We start from the raw sequence: 19,408 nt of genomic DNA, 5'->3' as shown, positions 1-19,408 counted from the left end.
CTGCTGTAGTTGTGGCAAAGAGAGTAGGTTGAAAAATGCTGTGTGTGTGTGGCTTTAATGGTGAGCTGTTTCACATATGAAACAATATGAAACATTGTGTAGTATTTTGTCTTATCTTCAGATGGTGAAATATTTATATAGATTGGACTGCTTTACAGGCTCTTTCTGGTCTGTGTGAATGAGAAATAATTCATGGCTCTATTTGGTCTGTTCGGTTTCCCATTTCCATTCTTCCAGCCTCTCGTTTTGTGGTTATTGCGTTTGTAGAGTTGTGTGAAATTGCCCTCTGCATTGGATTCACTGCTCAGAGAGCTTATTGATGTTTCAGCACCACGGACAGAGACAGAGCTGTTCCAGTGCCAGCACGCTCCTCCAGTTTCATCAGTTCTGAACAGCAGCCCACCAGGAAATTAACCTCATAAGTGCCAGTGTCACTGGGCACAGATGTGTCAGCATATGTTTAGCTTACTGTTCATTATTATTTTCTAATAGACAAAAACTTGCCGTGCAAATTATTGCTGTTACATGGACACCTTTACATGGAAAACCGTTTTTCACACTGAACATTTCATGACCAGTGGACCAATCACTAGTGATCCAAAAATCATGTTACATTAAAGTGCAGAAGGTTTTGTTACAGCAGTGGTGAACTGCATAGTCTGGCCAAATGCAGTTTAAATTCCTTTCTTATTGTGCTATAAGTGGTCATTTATTTGGGAGAAATGCACTTTATGGTTAAAAGAATCACGGTATCCCTTCAGCTACTGTAAAGTGACATTCATGGCAGAGAGGTACATACAGGGTGTTGTAAGACAAAATAGTACCCACAAATTCAGATTGAGCACTTCTTTATCATTATCAAAATCACAAATAAAACTCACAAGACACTTAAAAAAGACACATTTAGGTTGACGTGTGATTTTGGATAGTAAACAAAATGGCTATATTTGTGTTGTAGGCATTGGTACCCCCTGGTTCCTATCACCACCACTGTAAAGGAAAGACTCTGTTTACATCTAAACAACTGGATTACCCAGAAATCTTGACAAATCAATAGAATTCCGTGCATATATTGCTGACACAGGTATTCAACTGTGCACACACAGCTTATTTAATTTCCATAGAAAAGCACTGCCAGTATAATGGGACGCTCTGGAGCAGCCACACATGAGCCTAAGGTCATACCTCACTAATGCTCTTGTTGCTGAATGCAATCAAATCCTCCCAGCAATGTTCCAACATCTAGTGTAAAGCTTTCTCAGAAGAGTAGAGGCTGTTACTGCCGTAAAGGAGGGACAAACTCCTGTTAATACCCTTGATTTCAGAAGAAACGCTGGATGAGCAGGTGTCTAGAAACTTTCAGACCTATTGTGCTTTTCTACTGGATAAATATACAGAAGTGTAGCAACTAGTAATTGCAAAGCAATATTACAACAATACTGTAATTTAAACAGAAGGAGAATATTTTTAGGAGAGTCAGAAAACATGTTCAGAAAGAGCTTTAAAGATGTGTTAAAATCTGTCTGTCTCTCAGCAGAGCTGTTTCATTTATAGTTTTGGTGCTGGCTGCAGGGAAAGGCTCAGGCCGGGAGAACGAGAGATAGCTGAAGACAGATAACGTGTGACAGGTGCCATTTGATATTAATGACTTTCATCATTAAAAGGCCTTTTGGGAGGGACAGAATAAAATAGAAAATCACACTCATGATTAATGAAGCTATCATTATCTCAGAGATATAATACTTTTTAGGCTTATGATTTTTTATATTGCTAATCTGCACTGTCCAAGAGTCAAGAGTGAACTGTGTTTAATTTAAATGCATAGAATTACCAAAGCACTGCTTTCTTTTAACAAATATATGTAAATCCCACATTAGTTGTCAATAACGTGAACCCATCTGTATCAAGAAATCTGTATCAAGATATGATTTACTTTGTAAGACCTTTTCAGGGTCTTTAAATTGCCCATATCCTACAATTTTTTGCATTTGTGTGGTTTTGTATATCAAATGCATCTTTACATAACCATTTTTCCTATTCTTTTTACACATTAAACAGGCTGATTTTGTTATGGTGCTTTTGAAACTGACATATGTAAATGAGCTCTGCTCTGATTAGCTGCTTTGTATTGTGTCTCACTCAAAGAGCAGAGAATTTCATTGTGAATGGGCAGAGCTAAACTGCTGTAGGCTGAATAAGCAGATGTAAATGTATCGGTTTTTGTGACATCACAAAAACAATGAACTTAAAACAGGCATTGTCTCCATATCGTCACAGTCCAAAGAAAAACATGTATCACCATTTTTTGCAATTTTCACTTTTCTACATCATTTGAGCAGAACAGCTGTTCTTTACATTGTGTGAAAATTTCATGATGAATGGACCAATAAAAATGCACCAAAATTGGGTAGAAAAAAAAACTCTTTCAATTAACTTAAGTAAAGAATGTTTTTGCCTTGTTCTGTAAAGTTACAATTTTGGAGATACATGTTTTACATGACTGTATAGACCGGGGAATGCATGGTACGTTTTTAGACGTAAACAGTGTTTATGTACTACATTAAACTCCTGTATTTCCAAAAAGCAATAAAAATTGATTTTTGCTTTAAGCCTCTTAAATCAGCCATAAATCAGATGAGAATCAATCAGATTACCTACCAGCTTTCACCACACTGCTGACACACTGTCATATCAAAACCTCATCTTTTTTTTTGCCCTATTTCAAAATGCCAGCTCCCTTTCACATTGTATGAACATTTAATGATGAATGGATCAAGAGAAAAGGCCTGAAATTACCTACATTACAGGTCAGGAACAGTTTTTCGTCTCTTATAACATTACTATTTCAGAAATATAATTTATTTGTTTAGTTATGACAGTGACGACAGGGGGAGGAGAGAGCTTTAGCCGCTGTTAGAACATGCCAGCGTGTGGAGGGCTGAGTCTGTGTCTCACAGCATGTTGCCTCCCTCTTCACTCATAGATCTGTGATGACATCAGCCATTACCTCCTAATCTGATTGGCTGGTGGTGGAGGCTGGTTTCTGCTGCTTTAGAGAGAGAGAGAGAGAGAGAGAGAAAGAGAGAGGGAGAAAAAGGGAGAGAGAGAGAGACAGAGAAAGAGAGAGAGAGTGAGAGAGAGAGAGAGAGAGAGAGAGAGAGAGAGAGAGAGAGAACTGAAGAGGAAGGTACAGAGAGAGAGGAGGATGGGGAAGAGTTAGAGACAGAAAAAGAAAGCGGGAAGGGTAGAGAGAGGAGGGGGTAAAAAGAGAGTGAGTGAGTGAGAGAAAGAGAGAGGAGGGATAGCGACAGAGAGAGAGAGAAGAGAGAAAAAGAGAGGAGCGAAGAGAAAAAGAAGTAGAAAAGGGATAGAGAGGCAGAAACAGAGGGGGAGAGGGAAAAAGGAGTAATAGAGAAAGAAAAAAGAGAGAAAGTGAAAAGGAAGGAATAGAGAGAGGAGGGATATATACTGAATGAGAGAGGGGAGAGAAAGGCAGGATACAGAGAGAGTGGGAGAGAAAGAGAAGAGAACGGGTGAGAGAGACAGGAGGAATACAGAGAGAAAAAAGAGGGATACAAAGAGAAAAAAGAGAGAGAAAGGAGGGATACAGAGAGAGTGGCAGAGAGAGAGAGAGAGAGAGAGAGAGAGAGAGAGAGAGACCGCAGTATTATGATCACATGCACACATTCCCTCACAGGCATTCAGAGAGAGTTCAGTGTAGACGCCGTCTGTAGCTGCTGAATGAAGAGAAAGAAACAGAGAAAAGAAAACATGAGGGATTAGAATAGAAGGTCTGAATAACCAGAAGACCAGTGTAGGTACAGATTATTGTACATTAAGGTATATTCTGTTGGTAGTTGTAAAAGGACGTGGAGATTGAGTGTTGGACCATCAATTGTCCATGTCTATGGACACTGGACATTGGAGAAGTGAGGAAGGAGTGAAGGACTGAAGGAGAAGTGTGTAAACAGAGTGAAGGATGGCTCAAACATGGCAGGATTTGGCCACCAAGAGGAAGAAGTCTGGAGCGTCTCTCAACTTAGTGCCAGGAGTTTCTCAACATCTGCGTGGTAAGAGAATGTGTGTGTGTGTGTGTGTGTGTGTGTGTGTGTGTGTGTGTGTGTTTCCACGATGTGTCCAGAAGTTTGTAGACACCTGCTCATCCAGCGTCTCCTCTGAAAACATGGCTGTTAATAAGGAGTTTGTCCCCTTTGCTGCATTAACAGCCTCCAGAAGGTTTTACACTAGATGTTGGAACATTGCTGTGAGGATTTGATTGTGTTCAGCTAGAGGAGTATTGGTGAGGTCAGGTACTGATATTGGATAGTTAGTTCTGGATCACAGACTTCATACCAGCTCATCCCAAAGGGATGGAGCTCCCTCACTCCAGAGAGCGCTGTTCCACTCTGCCCAGTGCTGGGGGGCTTCATACACATGGTGAGTGTAGGCTCATGTGTGGCTGCTCCAGAGCTCCCGTCCAATTGGCAGCACTTTTCTATGGAGCTGTGAGGAGCACACTGGGGACATCTGTAGGACACAGTACACGCACCCTCATTAGAGGAGCCGGGTACATTGTGAATGAATGGGTGTGTGCACGTGCGCCTGTGTCTCTGACCGAGGAAACGAAGCCATGGGCTGTGTGCGTGTGTGATAGTGAGACAGAACTGTATTGATTAATGTCTGGCTATTTAGGCTTATAATTAATACAGAACGTAAAAAGAATTCATATCTGTGGATTCTAATGGTGTATGTGTGTGTGTGTGTGTGTGTGTATGGGTGGGTGGCACTGCAAAGTGTGTGTTTGAGTTTTCATTTGCGTTTCCCACTCAAAGTCACCTTGTCCTTAAAATTGTGAGAATGGTGCCCCCCCCAACCACTGCACACATTAGAGCAAACTGGTGTTGAAGCTCTATAGCTCTGTGTGTCATCACCATCATTCATCACTCCCTCTCTCTCCCTCTCTCTCTCTCTCTCCCTCCCTCCCTCTCTCTCTCTCTCCTTCTTTCTCTGTTTCTCTCTCATTCTCTCTCTCTCATTCTAGGTGTGTCTTTCTCTCTCTCTATGTCTATCTAACTCACTGTCTCCCTCTCTATCTATCTCTCTCTCTCTCTCTCTTTCTCCTTCCTGCTCTTTTTCTCTCTCTTTCTTTTGTTTCTTTCTCTCTTTCTTTCTTTCTTTTTTGACTCTCTTATTCTCTTCCTCTCACTCTAAGTCATGCTCTTACTCTAGGTGCGTCTTTCTCTCACTCTTTCTCTCTCTATGTCTAGCTAATTCTCTCTCTCCTCCTCAAGGTCTCTCTCACTCTAGGTCTGTCTTTCTCTCTCTCTTCCATTCTCTTTCTCTGTCTAGGTATCTCTCACTCCAGATCTCTCTCTCACTCTATATCTCTTTCACTCACCCTAGGTGTACCTCTGTTTCTCTCTTTGTTTCTCTATCCTTCTTTCTCTCTCTGATTCCCTCTCATTCTGAAACTCTTTCCCTCTCTCCTTCTGCTTCTTTCTTTTTCTTTCTTTCTTTCTTTCTTTCTTTCTTTCTTTCTTTCTTTCATTCCCCTCTGTCTCTTTCTCTCTCTTTATTCCTCTCTTAATTTCTCACACTCTATGATTCTGTCTCTTTCTCTTTCTCTGTCTTTCTCTCTATGCCTCTCTCTTTCATCAATATTTTATTTCTTTGCGCTGATCAAATGATTGATTCACAAATTTGAGGATCTTTAGTAAATGTAACTGTGGATCTGCATAAAACATGAACTGGCTCACACATGACAGTGAGAAGGTTCTGCTGCGTAATCTGTCAGACAGTAGATATGTTAAGAACACTCGTGTAGTGTGTTATACTGTATAGTATAAAGTAATGTGAAAAAGACCACCTTCATTTACTTAATTTCCAGTTAAAACAGCCATTAAGCACAAGTTATTTATTTTTCAAGGTCTGGAAAAAACCAACCAACCACTTATATTGAACTTTGGAGGTGAGGTTTTTTTCAGTATTTAGTGTGTCCACAGTTTGCCCTTATTACAGCTTCCATTCTTTTTGGGAAACTTGCTTTTGGTTTTAAAAATCTGCAGGGATGTTTTTCCACACCTCCAAAAGTTGGTGGCATTTTCTGCTTTTCATGATCCAAATAATCCCAGACACATTCAGTGATGTTGAGGTCTGGCCCCTGAGGTCTGGACTCACATATAACAATGCCCTAGCAACCACCAGAGATACCATAGCAACTGGTTAGCAGCACCCTAGCAACCACCTGAGATCCCATTGCAACCACCTATCATCACCCAAGCTACCTTGTGGGAAACCATAGCAACACCCTAGTAACCACAAGATATGCCATAGCAACTACCTAGCAACACCCTGGCAACCACTTTGGGTACTATTTCACCCACTTAGGCAGCACCATTGCAATCAATAGAGGTAGTACTATCGCAACCACTTGGAACACCATAGTGACCACCCGGAATACCACCTGTGAAGCAACACAACCTACTTTATAACTTGAAACTCCACTTTAATGAGTTGGTCAAAATGGTACATTTTTGAACATTTAGGCTGCAAATTCTTTTTGTTCTCTCGACGGCACCAAAAAGATATTATAGGTTACTTTTCAAAGGTTTTTTATACCTAAACATTAACATCAGAGATTACCTACAGGATTATTGTTCAGTTATTATTCTTAAGATTCACTATTCAGTAACTACTTTTAAGCTTATATGTAATTATGTAGTTAAGAAGTGAAGAATTTAATAGGTGCCCTTGAATTTAAAAGGTTAGGTAAGAAAGTAGTGATGCTTGATTTGTCTCTGTGTCTATGAAGAAATGTAATGTTTGTTATTTTTGGATTTTGGTTTAGATGAGCAAGAGGCTGTGCAGAAGCGGACCTTTACAAAGTGGATCAACTCCCATTTGGCAAAGGTGAGAGAGACTATGTAGTATTCACCTGTCCACTTTGTGCCCTCACATGTGGCTAAAAAAAGGATACAAACACTTACTTACACATGACAACAACATAATCTTACATACTCTCTGTTGTTTCAGTGTTAGCCTGTCATAAGACCGGTGGTACCAGCTCATACAGAAACATATATGTCCATAGCTTATTGTTTCTCAGTCAACCTGCTGAGAGGACTTAGCCAGCATTACACCATAAAGCTGTACTGCTTACTATTTATCCAACATATGTGTTACACAATATAGCTTGTTATGGCCATAGGTGGCCCATGCACTTCTCTTTAAAGGGAACAATTCATGGAAAAATTCCCTCGCTTTCTTAAAATAAAGGAGTTTGAAGTAATATGAAAACATGCTTTTCAACAAAGTGTCTAAACGTCCCATTCAGTATCCAGTCCATACATCGATATATTGAAACTAAGCTGCAAAAACAGCCTGTTTTGAAATCATTGTTTCTGTGATGTCACAAGAACCAACTCATTTACATATATTCACCTGTTCAACCTACAGCAGTTTAGCTCTGCCCTTAAAGTTGCTCTTGAAGTTCTAAGCAGTGTTTCAGCTTTTTGAAGGAAGCATAATACAGGGTAGCCAATCAGAACAGAGTTTATTTACATACAGCAGTCTTAAAGGCACAGTAAAATAAGTCTTTAATTCCTAGGGACAAAGCGAGGTTGAAAAATAGTCATGTAAAAATGAATTATGACTGTTTTTGATACATATGGTGTGCAAATGGTGTACAAATGGACCTCAGGTGAAAAAACATATATAGTATGTAAACATTAATAAATATCCTTCTATAGAAACAACTCTGCAAAAACAGATCATTTTGAGTTTTTTTTGTGGTCACAAAAATAAGCACGTTTATTGCATGCACCTCTTCAGCCTTCACCATTGTACGCCACTCATTCATGATGAAGTTATAAGGAGTGTTTCAAGCGTGGACTGCTTCATGAATAGGCACAATACAGGGCAGCCAATCAGAACAGAGGTCGTGAACATATTCCAGACTTGCAAAAAACAGCCTTTTATATCTATGGGATAAAGAGAGGTTGTAAAATGGACACATGACAGGTTTCAATACATAAAAAACACAAATGATGTAACTGGACCTCAGGGAAAAAATAAATGCAAGACAAATGTACACTATGGGCCCTTTAAGGGCCATTCATAGTGGACGAAGGGCTCATCTTTCTACATTTCCATTGATAGCTGTTATGTTGAAGTAGAATCAGTTTTTTTCTTCCCCTGTTAATTTGATCACAGGTGTCTCTGCGATTTAACCATTAGCACCGGGCGTGTGCGCCCACTGGAGACTGTGTGTGTATGTGTAATTATGGCATTATGGCGTGTTAATCTCCCTCACTTAACCCTTCACTGTGCGTGGAGAGTGACTGTTCCAGCCAGCCGCAGCGCAATTACCCAGCAGCCCCGGCCCACTGAGCCTCTAAACGCATCCAGTTTGATTACTCGTCTCCGGTGACACGGAGCAGAAAATTCATTTGAAATGTCAAGCTGTAGGAAATCTGCCTTGACATGATATTTCATATAACACTGCCCACCACTGGCCCTCCAACATTAAACTGTAGGCCGTCAAACATCAAACGTTTAACGCATTAATGTTTAATAAAGCTTTCTCCGGTTGCCGTTTGTTTGTTAGCTATCGGCTGCAGGACAGATTGAAGCTGTCAGTTAGTGTTGCAGTGAAAGGTTTGAAGCATCAGTTCACTTAAGTGCTGCCCAATAATGAGATGTGGGCCAATTACCTCTATTATGAGCATTATCAACTTCTATAAGACCACTCCAGGCTTGAATAACTATACTGGCAATATATTGATCTTGTTCAGTAGTAGCTGATTGAAATGTCAACTTATTTCACTCACTGGACACTTTATTGCAAACTCTTGTAGCTATTATACAGTTAGAGACCATAGCCCATCTAGTCATGCATTAGCCGTCCTCTAGCCCTTTGTTAATGTTCAGTTTCTGACCGCAGAGCTGCTCATGTCTGGATATTCTCATTTGGACCACTGTCAGCTTAGCAGTGACTCTGACATGAGTAAAAACCATAGCAACACACTGCCATGTCAGTGTCACTGCTGTGCTGAGAATGTTCAACCATCCAAATAATATCTTGTCAACAGCTGTCCTGTCCTCAGAAAACTGACCAATGAATTGGGGAGAGATGGGCCAATTATTTGGGCAGCAACAGATGCACTACAGTCTGTAACTGTACACCTGAACAATGGTGCTATAAGGTAGGCCAGTGTGAGAAACTGGGGCATAAAGTAGGTGTTTCAGTAAAATATGTGTGTTCTGAGATTTACAAATTATTTCAGTGATTGAATGAAATTGCAAAACCACAGTATTCAAGTTGCCTTGTTCATAATGGCGCTAACCAGCAACCTGATTGTCCGGTCCCGTGTATTTCAGGTGGGAGAATAGAGATTAAATGGTTATTCAGAATGATAAAAGAACTCACCCACCACTTAGACAAGGGCTTCTTTCAAGAGACACTGAGTTGAATTAAAGAAATAATCAGTTGCGCAGGATTCTTTGTGCTGGTTAGATATCTCGGCCTCCATCACTGGGCCTCCTGCTGCTCCCCCCCACTATCTGCTGTACCTTTAACCTCATCCTACACAAACCTGATGTTGCCATGGCAACAGCATTTTCAAGTGTTTACCTGTCCAAGTGCACGCATGGCAAGCGGGGCCAAGAGTGTCCACTGCAATTCAGAACACACAGTTAAATATAGAAGCATCTCACTAAAGGACAAAGGCATTGAGTGGATGGTTACTCTAATTTCTGTTCATGCCAGTTTTTTTATATCACTGTACTGTTTAACAGCACTGTCAGTTATTCAGTAAGCAAATTCTGTTGTATGAATTATTTCTCTTCTTGTTGCTTCCAGAACATGCTCAAAAAATAATGAATTGAGGGGATGTTTGACTAACAAAGTGAAAATATGTTGACGATAACTGCAGTCGCATTCTATAGTGAGCTAAGAAAAGCTGAATCAGACTGCGCTATTAGACTGAATGAGGCATAATGAGGTTTTTTGACTGCGTTTACTGAAAACATCACCTAAGAGTGAGGGCTATAATTCTGTTGAGTTAATACTGCAGTGTGTCTCTTTGGATTTAGGATTAATCAGGTTTTATTATCCTTCAGTTGACGGTAATGCTTTGTTTTAGAGTCCCTTAAGTTCCTTGTGTTAACTGGGTAAGTGTGGGGTACAAAGTCTACCAGGTTTTTTGGGAATTTGTTGGTAAATTCAAATGCTAAATTACACTGAAATGCTCAGCAGCTTTTATATATTAACTGGTAAAAGTGTCATATAAGATGTCCACAGTTCTGTGCAATTACTTCAGGTAAAAAAGTACTGGATAGATATATAACATAAAAGATTACATGTAAAATAAAGTACTTTCTGTCTTACATAATATATGCCTGTCTAATACTCATAAATGAAACTCAATCTGGTCTATATTTATGTACAACCCCATTTCCAAAAATGTGTAATGCTAAAATGTGTAAAAAGAAGCGGAAAAGTGTCCTGTGGTCCGACAAATCAACATTTTAATTTTTTTTTTGAAAATCATGGATGCTGTGTCTTCTGGACTAAAGACCACTAAGCTTGTTATCAGTGCACAGTTCAAGAGCCAATATTCATGATGGTGTAGGGTTGCATTAGTGCACATGGCATGGGTGACGTGCACATCTGTGAAAGCACCATTAATGCTGAATGATATATACAGGTTTTGGCAACATATGCTGCCATCCAGACGATGTCTTTTTCAGGGAAGGCCTTGATTATTTCAGCAAGACAGTGTCAAACCACATTCTGCATGTATTACAACAACATTGCTCCATATTAATAGAGTCTGGGTGCTAAGCTGACCTGCCTGCAGTCCAGACCCGTCACCCACTGAAAATATCTGGTGCATTATGAAATGAAAAATATAACAAAGGAGACCCCGAACTGTTGAGCAGCTGAAATCCTATATCAAGCAAGAATAGGAAAACATTTCACTTTCAGAACTACAGCAGTCGATCTCCTGAGTTCCCAAACATTTACAGAGTGTTGTTAAAAGAAGAGGTGATGAAACACAGTGGTAAACATGCCCCCGTCCCAACTTTTTTGGAACGTGTTGTTGGCATCAAACTCAAAATGGGCATATATTTTTCCAAAAACAATAAAATTTCTCAGTTTTAACATTTGATATGTTGTCTTTGTAGTATTTTCCTTTAAAAGTATGGTTTACATGATTTGCACATCATTGCATTCTACTTTTATTTACCTTCTGCACAGTGTCCCAACTTTTTTGGAAATGGGGCTGTATTTTGTGCCATCATTTTATACCATATAACTTATTCAGTACTTAAAGTAAGCAGCACTTTTGTACCTCACACTTACTCAGTTAATATCTAGAACCTGTTTGGCATTTCACTGCCATTTAGTTCATCTGCCTTGGAACTAAATGGCAGTGACATGCTACTCAAAATAATTATCTACAACCCTGTTTCCATAAAAATGCAAAAGTGCAAAATGTAAATAAAAAAAAAACACAATGATGTGCAAATCATTTAAACCCTATACTTAATTGAAAAGAGTACAAAGACAAAGGTTTTCATTTTCCAACATTTGGGAATGTGTGAATGTGATTTGTTGTCTTTGTTCTATTGTCAATTAAATATATTGTTCAAATGATTTGCACTGCTTTCAGTTTTAATTCACATTTTGCACAGTGTCCAGCTTTTTTATTGAAACGAGGTTGTAGTACTTTGGAGTTTGTACCTTGTGGAAATACCACCTCTATGATAATGCAAATTTCTGCCCCTATGGGATTCTAGAAGTATGTTAATACTAAGGTATGATAGTGCACTTAAACATTTTGTGGCCATTCTAGATTAAACCCAGACATTTGATGCTTCAAATAGACATTCCATATTTTTTATTTGAAGCATGGTACAGACATTAGCATCTATTTTACCTAATATGTAGCAGTTTTACACCTTCAGTGAAGAGCCTCGGCATACAGCTGCCATTATGTTCCATTTCTGACTAAAACTGGTTGAGACTTCATCTCAAATTCACAGTCAGTGATGTGTCTAGAACTTCCAGAAGGCGATAGAGTGATGTTTTGTGTCATCAAATTGGTTCCACCTATGTAAATCAAAACATGACTGGTTGATTCCATTGTCAGTTGCTTGTTACCCTGGTGGTTAATCTAACATGTTGGGTTTTCAGATCAGCTCCTGAAGGCCTAACCAATAGGAGAGCTCACTTGACTGTATCTACTTAGGTACTGCAGAGAAAAAACTAAAATGTGTTTTTTAGTTCCCAGAAATCATTAGTCCTGCTGTGAATTTCTAGATAACCCTGAAGTTTCCTTGTATTTTATGTTAATCTCTAAAGCTTGTGGATGATGGTATGAAAACATCTTTGAGTTTCATAGTTATTATTCTGTGCATAGTCTTGTTTTCTTTTGCCAGGTTTCTGCCATTTTTTTGACATTGAAACAATCAGAACAGTGTCAGAAGTTCTGACTTGGACCTGTCGATACAGAATGTCAGTTCAACGTTCATTGCATAACTAGCTTTAGAATTAAATATGTAATTATGTTATTACATTACATTACATTACATTACATTACATTGCTGCTATAAAGTAGTCATGTTTGGCATTGAATATCTCATTGATGCCTTGAGGTAAAACAAAGACATTAGCATGTTGCAGAATGAAAGAAAGGAGAAATGGAGGGAAGGAGGTCATGAGACAAATAAAAAAAAGAGAGAGAGAGAGAGAGAGAGAGAGGTGACTTTCTGCTTTAGTTACCTCTCAGAGGTCCATCTGTTACCCCCCAACCCCCCCAACATGATGCAAATCATCTCCTGTGAATCTCCATCTTTCTAATTCATCGCCTAAAGGCACAAGACTAATCATTAACGTTATTAAGATAACAAAGAATGAGGATCCTTCCAATTCTCTCTCTCGTCTCTCGTTCCCTCTGCAGGTGTAGCAAAAGAGGATTACAGAATGGATTCGCGTTCATGTTAATATTTGGTCAATTACTAGACTCATATTAGTCGGAGCTTTCCCGTGGCACGCATGAGGGCGTTAATGTGAACACATACACAAAGCTGTCGAGCTGACAAACTGTCAGATCACTGGCGTGTCTGAGTATGTCTGGCGTTTCACTGTGAATGACGTACTTTTTCAGATTGAAATGTTCACGTTGTCCTGATGTTATTGATGTCAGAATGAAGACACAAATCCCTGCTGAGTTTTTACTTTAATCCTCAAAACCCAAATCAAGCGATGTTTAGTGTCAGTACACAAACTCTGTAATCAGAGTGCGGTTAGCTTGCTGGAATTCATAACCACACAAATAGAAACTGATCTGTAAAACTCCTGCATGAAGGTATGATAACAGCTTCCAAAGGCCCAAGAGAAGTTCACACTCTATGTCTAAACAAGGTTTGGTCCACATCAGTGCTGTAAGCCACAGTTTTGACCCTTAAAAATCATAGTTATCACTGCCGATGGTATGTTAATTACTAATTAATTAGTGTTAATTACTTCTCGCTCAAAGCTCACTGAAACAAGCACTTGAGAAATTCTGCCAAAAATATATATTCTTAAATTTTCATTAACACCCCAATTAATAGAAGAGAATATATTTCATTAGGAATAATCATCTCTGGTTTTGAGGATAGAAAAACATATTTTAGATTTTTGCCATGTTGCAGAAGGCCTGGGGTGACATTTTTGCTCTCAAAACTAGTCCCACCCATTATACATCAACTGTGATTGGATGATTCTATGGCTAAATGTCAGAACAACAGTTAAACTTGACTCTGTAGCTAAATTTCAGAACAACAACAGTGGACAATAGCTCATTTTTTAATAGGCACATGACCATGGCTTTCAGACTTTAGAACACATGTAGCAGTCTGATGCTTTTCCAGCAGGGGGCAATAATAATTAGCAGGCAAGTTGCTTTTGTGAGCAGTCGTATTATACATACATATATCATCTAAACATCTTATCCTTCTGGGTCACGGTGGGGTGCTGGAGCCTATCCCAGCTGTCATTGGGCGGAAGGCAGGATACAGCCTGGACAGGTCGCCAGTCCATCGCAGGGCAGACAGACAGACATATACAATCACACACACACATTCACACCTAGGGGCAATTTAGCATGTCCAATCAGCCTGACTGCATGTCTTTGGACCGTGGGAGGAAACCGGAGTACCCGGAGGAAACCCACACAGACACGGGGAGAACATGCAAACTCCACACAGAAACGACCCTGGTCGCCCGGCCGGGAATCGAACCCAGGCCCTTCTTGCTGTGAGGCGACAGCGCTACCCACTGCGCCACCGTGCCGCCCCGCAGTCATATTATCAATAATCTAAATTTTTTAACAATTAAATGTCAGCCTAAATATTACTACAAAAGTTTAAACAGAGCAATAATGATTCTATTAAATATACATGAAAGAAATAAAATTCACAAGCATGTTTTTTAGTTCCCAGAAATCAAGCTTTCTCAAAAGAAAGTAAACTGAAAGAAAAAGATGTGTTAATAAAATACATTTAATTTGTGTGGAAATTAAGTACATATTTGAATCTAGTAAATTAAGTGCATCTCTACTTTCTGTATGTTTAAGCTACATAGTTGTATGTCTACATATGAATAAGTCTACATACAGACGTACACACATCCACATACTGACCTTCAGGGTTTAATAGGTCAATCAGTGCTGCACTTGATCAGATTATTGATCAGCATTAATCAGTGCTGTATTGATCAGATTAGCAAGAGCGTCCACCTCTCAAACCCAATCATAATCATCATTCATGATAGCACTGTGGGACACTCATTTCATGAAGCCTGCTTAAAGGGAAAGGTTTTAAACATTTCTACAATTTTACCCACAACGGATACTGTTCTCCATTTTTGTAGATAACAGTTTGTCAAACTGTGTCAGGAATCACATGAGCAGGTCTATTTGAGATTACTAACCAGCAGCGTTTGAGGCAAGTATGTGATGATTTACATATGCAATTTACTTGATGTTAATTGGTGGGATATAAGCTTCCATTACTTGTTAGCTACATTAGCTGTGTAGCTCTAATGCGAAACTAAAGAAGCAAACTTTGCACCTCAATCACATCTTGGCTGATTGACTACATTTGCAATAAGGGGGGAAATTGTGTTTCACCAAACTAGTCCTTTAAATGTATGAGAGTGTGTTTGAATTTGAAGGACAGGCAGGGAGGCAAGACCGAAACCTTCATCTGCCTAAGAGCCTCCACTTGATTAGGCACTACAGAGAGGAGGGGAAGGATGGGGAGAATGAAGTGTGCGTCTCTGTGTGTATGTGTGAGATAGAAGGGAGAGCACGCATGAGAGGGAACCCTCCATTTCGATTCTGACAAATCCTCTTAGGCTGGGTTAGGGCTTAATTACGGTACGCCCAATATTGTGGATGAACCCATTTCTCATGTGCTTGACAGATACCCCAGGCTGAGTGGCTCACGGCACCAAAAAAAAGCCAGAGTGCTCTCAGAGATATCCAGCTGCAAGGACCTAGTTAACCACTACACATACGACCATGAGCCCCATTAGGCCTCTCAGGTCCTGCGTATCATTGCCTGACACAGGCAGAGAGCAGTGCCCCATTTAGGAGGCTTCAAACAGCCCATTAGTGTGCTTTAGTGCTAATGAATGCTCAGATTCCTGCAGCTGTGAGTTTGAACGCAGAGAAAAACCCAAAACCACACACTGTTGTTTGGTGACAGGAACGGTCAAGACCGTCCAAGTGTTCACCCTGCAATGTTTACACACTAGGAGAAGGCCGCTAACAATGAACCCCAACCTGCAGTGGGCCACACTTCATTTCCTTGCTCTAACTACAGAACTTACATACTAGTTTAGTAGCTATTGAATAATTCATAGTAGTCTTAAGGGGGACCAATTATTCTAAATTTCTGTGTAAATTAGTATTTGAGATATAAACAAACAAAGGACATGTACTTAATTTATGTACAGTGGTGGTGATAGGAACCAGAGATCAAAATGTTTACAGCGCAAATATAACTGTTTTAATTGCTTTCCAAAATGACTAGTGAATGTGACCTGTTTCTTTAGAGTTATCATATGTATGTAATATTTTCATTAGGCAGTATTTTGCCTTACAAAGCCTTCTATGTACCTTTTCACCATAAATGCATTTAAAATACATTTTAAGCCAAAAGCTTCTCAAAATGTTTGGAAAACAATGTCTAAGACGCCAGGCAACATATATCTAACTATTTAATGAATGACTTTCTGTAAGATAGCTTTTAGAAGCTTTTGGATGGTTCCTGTCACCACCACTGTGAACAATTCTGACTCAGGGAGTTTCTCTAGAACGGTCCGTTATCCATCAAACCACTCTGAATGAAATTTGTTTTCAATCTGAAAGGTTTAATTATGAAAAATTGGAAGTGGAAAGTGGAATTTCCCTTTAAGATTTATAACCGAATAATAGTTCTGCAGTTTTAGTTTTTTTTTTTCTTTTGGGCTAAAACAATTAACACTCCTCATAGGTGCTTTGCAGTTGATATGACTGCATATCATTGCTAATGTAACAAAACCTGGCGTCTGAGAAATGATAACCCCTTAAAATCCCAGGCTATTCTTATGTTACAGAAGTGTGTAATAAGCTGTGGGCCTGCTGGCGGCACCCTGGCCATCAATGTGATGAGATTGTAATGCAGATGCATCTACATTCATGCATTGACCAAGAAATGTTCACATGATGTAAAGAAAAGTTCCAGAAAGTTGAGAGATTTTGGTATGATAGCTATGATAGCTATGATATGTGACTGTTGTGTCTTGATGCTCTTTGTAGTTTTTAGGCTTTTCTTCATCTCATGTGTTTAAGTTGGTCACACAGCTGACACTAAACATCCCAGCAGTGTTGAGGCTTTGTTCACCCGGTCAAATGAATATTGCACGCCTTAGTGACAGCCTTGACAATCAATTTCAATCAATTAGGACCAGGCCCATGTAATTAGCTTAAGGCCTGGATTCATTCTCTCGATAGCTGTTTCCTTGCTTTTCAGTTTGATTTTTCATCAGTTGCACAATTAGTCAGAGTGCTTCTTTTAAAAATGTAATCTCCCATTACGAGAATTTAACTTCAATTAGTTTCCGAATTATTGCAGAGCTAATTGGACTTTCATAGTCGTCCCTCCTCCATTCTGTCTCTGAAGAGCTTAATTAGGCTAATCTTAAAAAACATTCCTCTCTTGTCCCTCTGTCTATTTCTCTCTGTCACTCATTTTTGATCTATTCCTCTCTCACTCATTTTTGATCTATTTCTCTCTCTCTCTCTCTCTCTCTCTCTCATTTTTGATTTCTCTCTCTCTCTCTCTCGTCTCTCTCTCTCTCTCTCTCTCTCTCATTTTTGATCTATTTCTCTCTCTCTCACTCATTTTTGATCTCTTTCTGTCTTTCATTTTGTCTCTTATTTCTTTCTTCTTTCAGCCCCCCATGTCCTTTCCTCTTTCTCTTTGTTTCTGTTTGTCTCTCTCTCTTTTTTTCTTTCCTCTCCCCAGGTTGACTTTAATTAAGGTCATTGCCACTCTTACTTTCCTTCTCTCTCTCTTTCCCTCACTCTCTCTTTCTGTTTGTCTATTTTCTGTCTTTCTTGCCACTCTGACTTGCCTTCTTTCTCCCTTTTTTCTCTCTCTCTGTTTCTTCTCTCTCTTTTTCGCCCAAATTGACTGTAATTAAGGTCATCCTCAGTCCTTCCTTTTCTTCTCTCTCTCTTTCTCTTTCTCTCTCTGTCTCTCTCTCTCCCTCTCTCTCTCTCTTTCATTTTCCCTTTTAGCTCTCTATCGCTCAGTTCTCTCAGTCTTTCACTTTTTCTTGTCACTCTCATATCTCTCTCTCTCTCTCTAACTCTCTCTCTCTGTCCTTTCCTCTTTCTCTTTGTTTCTTTTTGCCTCTCTCTCTCTTTTCTTTCTTCTCCCAAGTTGAGTCTAATTAAGGTCATCACCACTCTTACTTTCCCTCTCTCTCTTTCCCTCATTCTCTCTTTCTGTTTGTCTCTCTTTTTTCAGTTTGTTTCCTCTCTCTCCTTTTCTCCCAGATTGAGTGTAATTAAGGTCATCCTCAGTCTTACCCCCCCCCCTCTCTCTCTCTCTCTCTCTCATTTTTTCTCCCAGATTGACTCTAATTAAGGTTATCCCCACTTTCCTCTGCTTTCTTTCTGTCTCTTCCACCACCACTTACTTGCTCTCTCAGTTTTACTCTCTCTGGTTGAATTGCTTTTTAACTCGTTCCCCTGTTTTCAGTCAAACCCACCCCCACCCCCCTACCCCCCCCACCCACCCACACCCTCCCTCTCTCTCACTTTCATATTAATCTCCTCGTGAATGACTTTGCCACTCGGCTGCTTTCCCCTCCAAATCCCGCTCATGTGACTGGTGTCTTAAGCGAAATCCTGGATGTGAGCGTGGAGTCGAGAGGGGTTTGGGGATTAGCGGAGGGAAAGGCTACATCAGGTCAGTCTGTCTGTCGGGTCTCTTCTCAGAATCAGCACTTTTCTCCGGGGTTTTAGAGAGACACACAGACTGAAGATTTCACTAAACTGTGTATTTGCTAAGTACAGTGACCAGACTGACAGGAGGGTGAAAACTGCCTTTCATCACTTTCTGAAAAAACAGAACCACAAGCCGTTGTTCCTTCCTAACATACGCTCCGCAGTAAAGGGTGAGCATTACCCCTGTACTTGCTTCACTGCACTGGTTACCAGTAAAATATAGAACTGAATTTAAAGTTTTACTATTCTTTTTTAAAGCATTGCTTGGCTTGGCTCTGAGCTATGTCTCTGACCTCCTCTGCTTCCATTCCACCTCACGAGTCCTATGATCTTCTAACCAGTTGCTCTTAGCCATTCCCCGCTCTTAGATGAGGTTCAGAGGCAACCGGGCCTTTTCTGTAGCTGCCCCAAAACTCTGGAACAGTCTTCCACTTTTCATAAAGGAATCCCCCACAATAGAGGTGTTTAAGTAAAATCTAAAAGCCCATCTATTTTCTCAGGCTTTTGAGTCTTTTTAATGATTATGCACTCAGTAGCTGTTCTGTCATGGTTGGTTTTGTCTGGCCAGTGTAGCTCTTCTATTTTGTTTTATTGTTCTACCTGATTTGTTTTGTATGTATGTTGTTGTTTTCTTTTCCTTGTTGAATGTATAGTTTTGATTTAGTTAGTAGTGGTCATTTTAATTGATATTATTGTGCAGCACTTTGGTCGACACTTGTCTTTTAAATGTGCTGTAGAAATAAAGGTGACTTGACTTGACTTGTCTTATGGTGGATTTACACACAAACAAATCTGTACTGAATCCAAATACCACCAATGCAGCAATGTGAAATCTTGAAATCTTGAGTTTAACTACA

General features: G+C 39.7%; 1 protein-coding gene across 1 annotated transcript in view; it reads left to right on the top strand.

The window, feature by feature from the left end:
• Nucleotides 1-3,919: 3,919 nt before the first annotated feature.
• syne1a (spectrin repeat containing, nuclear envelope 1a) overlaps nucleotides 3,920-19,408 on the top strand; it is a 174,693-nt gene continuing 159,204 nt past the window's right edge. Inside the window, 2 exon segments of the mRNA XM_036582013.1 lie at nucleotides 3,920-4,070; nucleotides 6,848-6,909. Of these exon segments, the coding sequence (XP_036437906.1) occupies nucleotides 3,980-4,070; nucleotides 6,848-6,909 (153 nt within the window). The 5' untranslated portion in view covers nucleotides 3,920-3,979.

The sequence above is a fragment of the Colossoma macropomum genome, unplaced genomic scaffold (genome assembly GCF_904425465.1).
Source record: "Colossoma macropomum unplaced genomic scaffold, Colossoma_macropomum, whole genome shotgun sequence".
Taxonomy (NCBI): Eukaryota; Metazoa; Chordata; class Actinopteri; order Characiformes; family Serrasalmidae; genus Colossoma; species Colossoma macropomum.
Note: the sequence above shows the minus strand (reverse complement) of the source record. Positions and strands in the feature narration are given on the sequence as shown.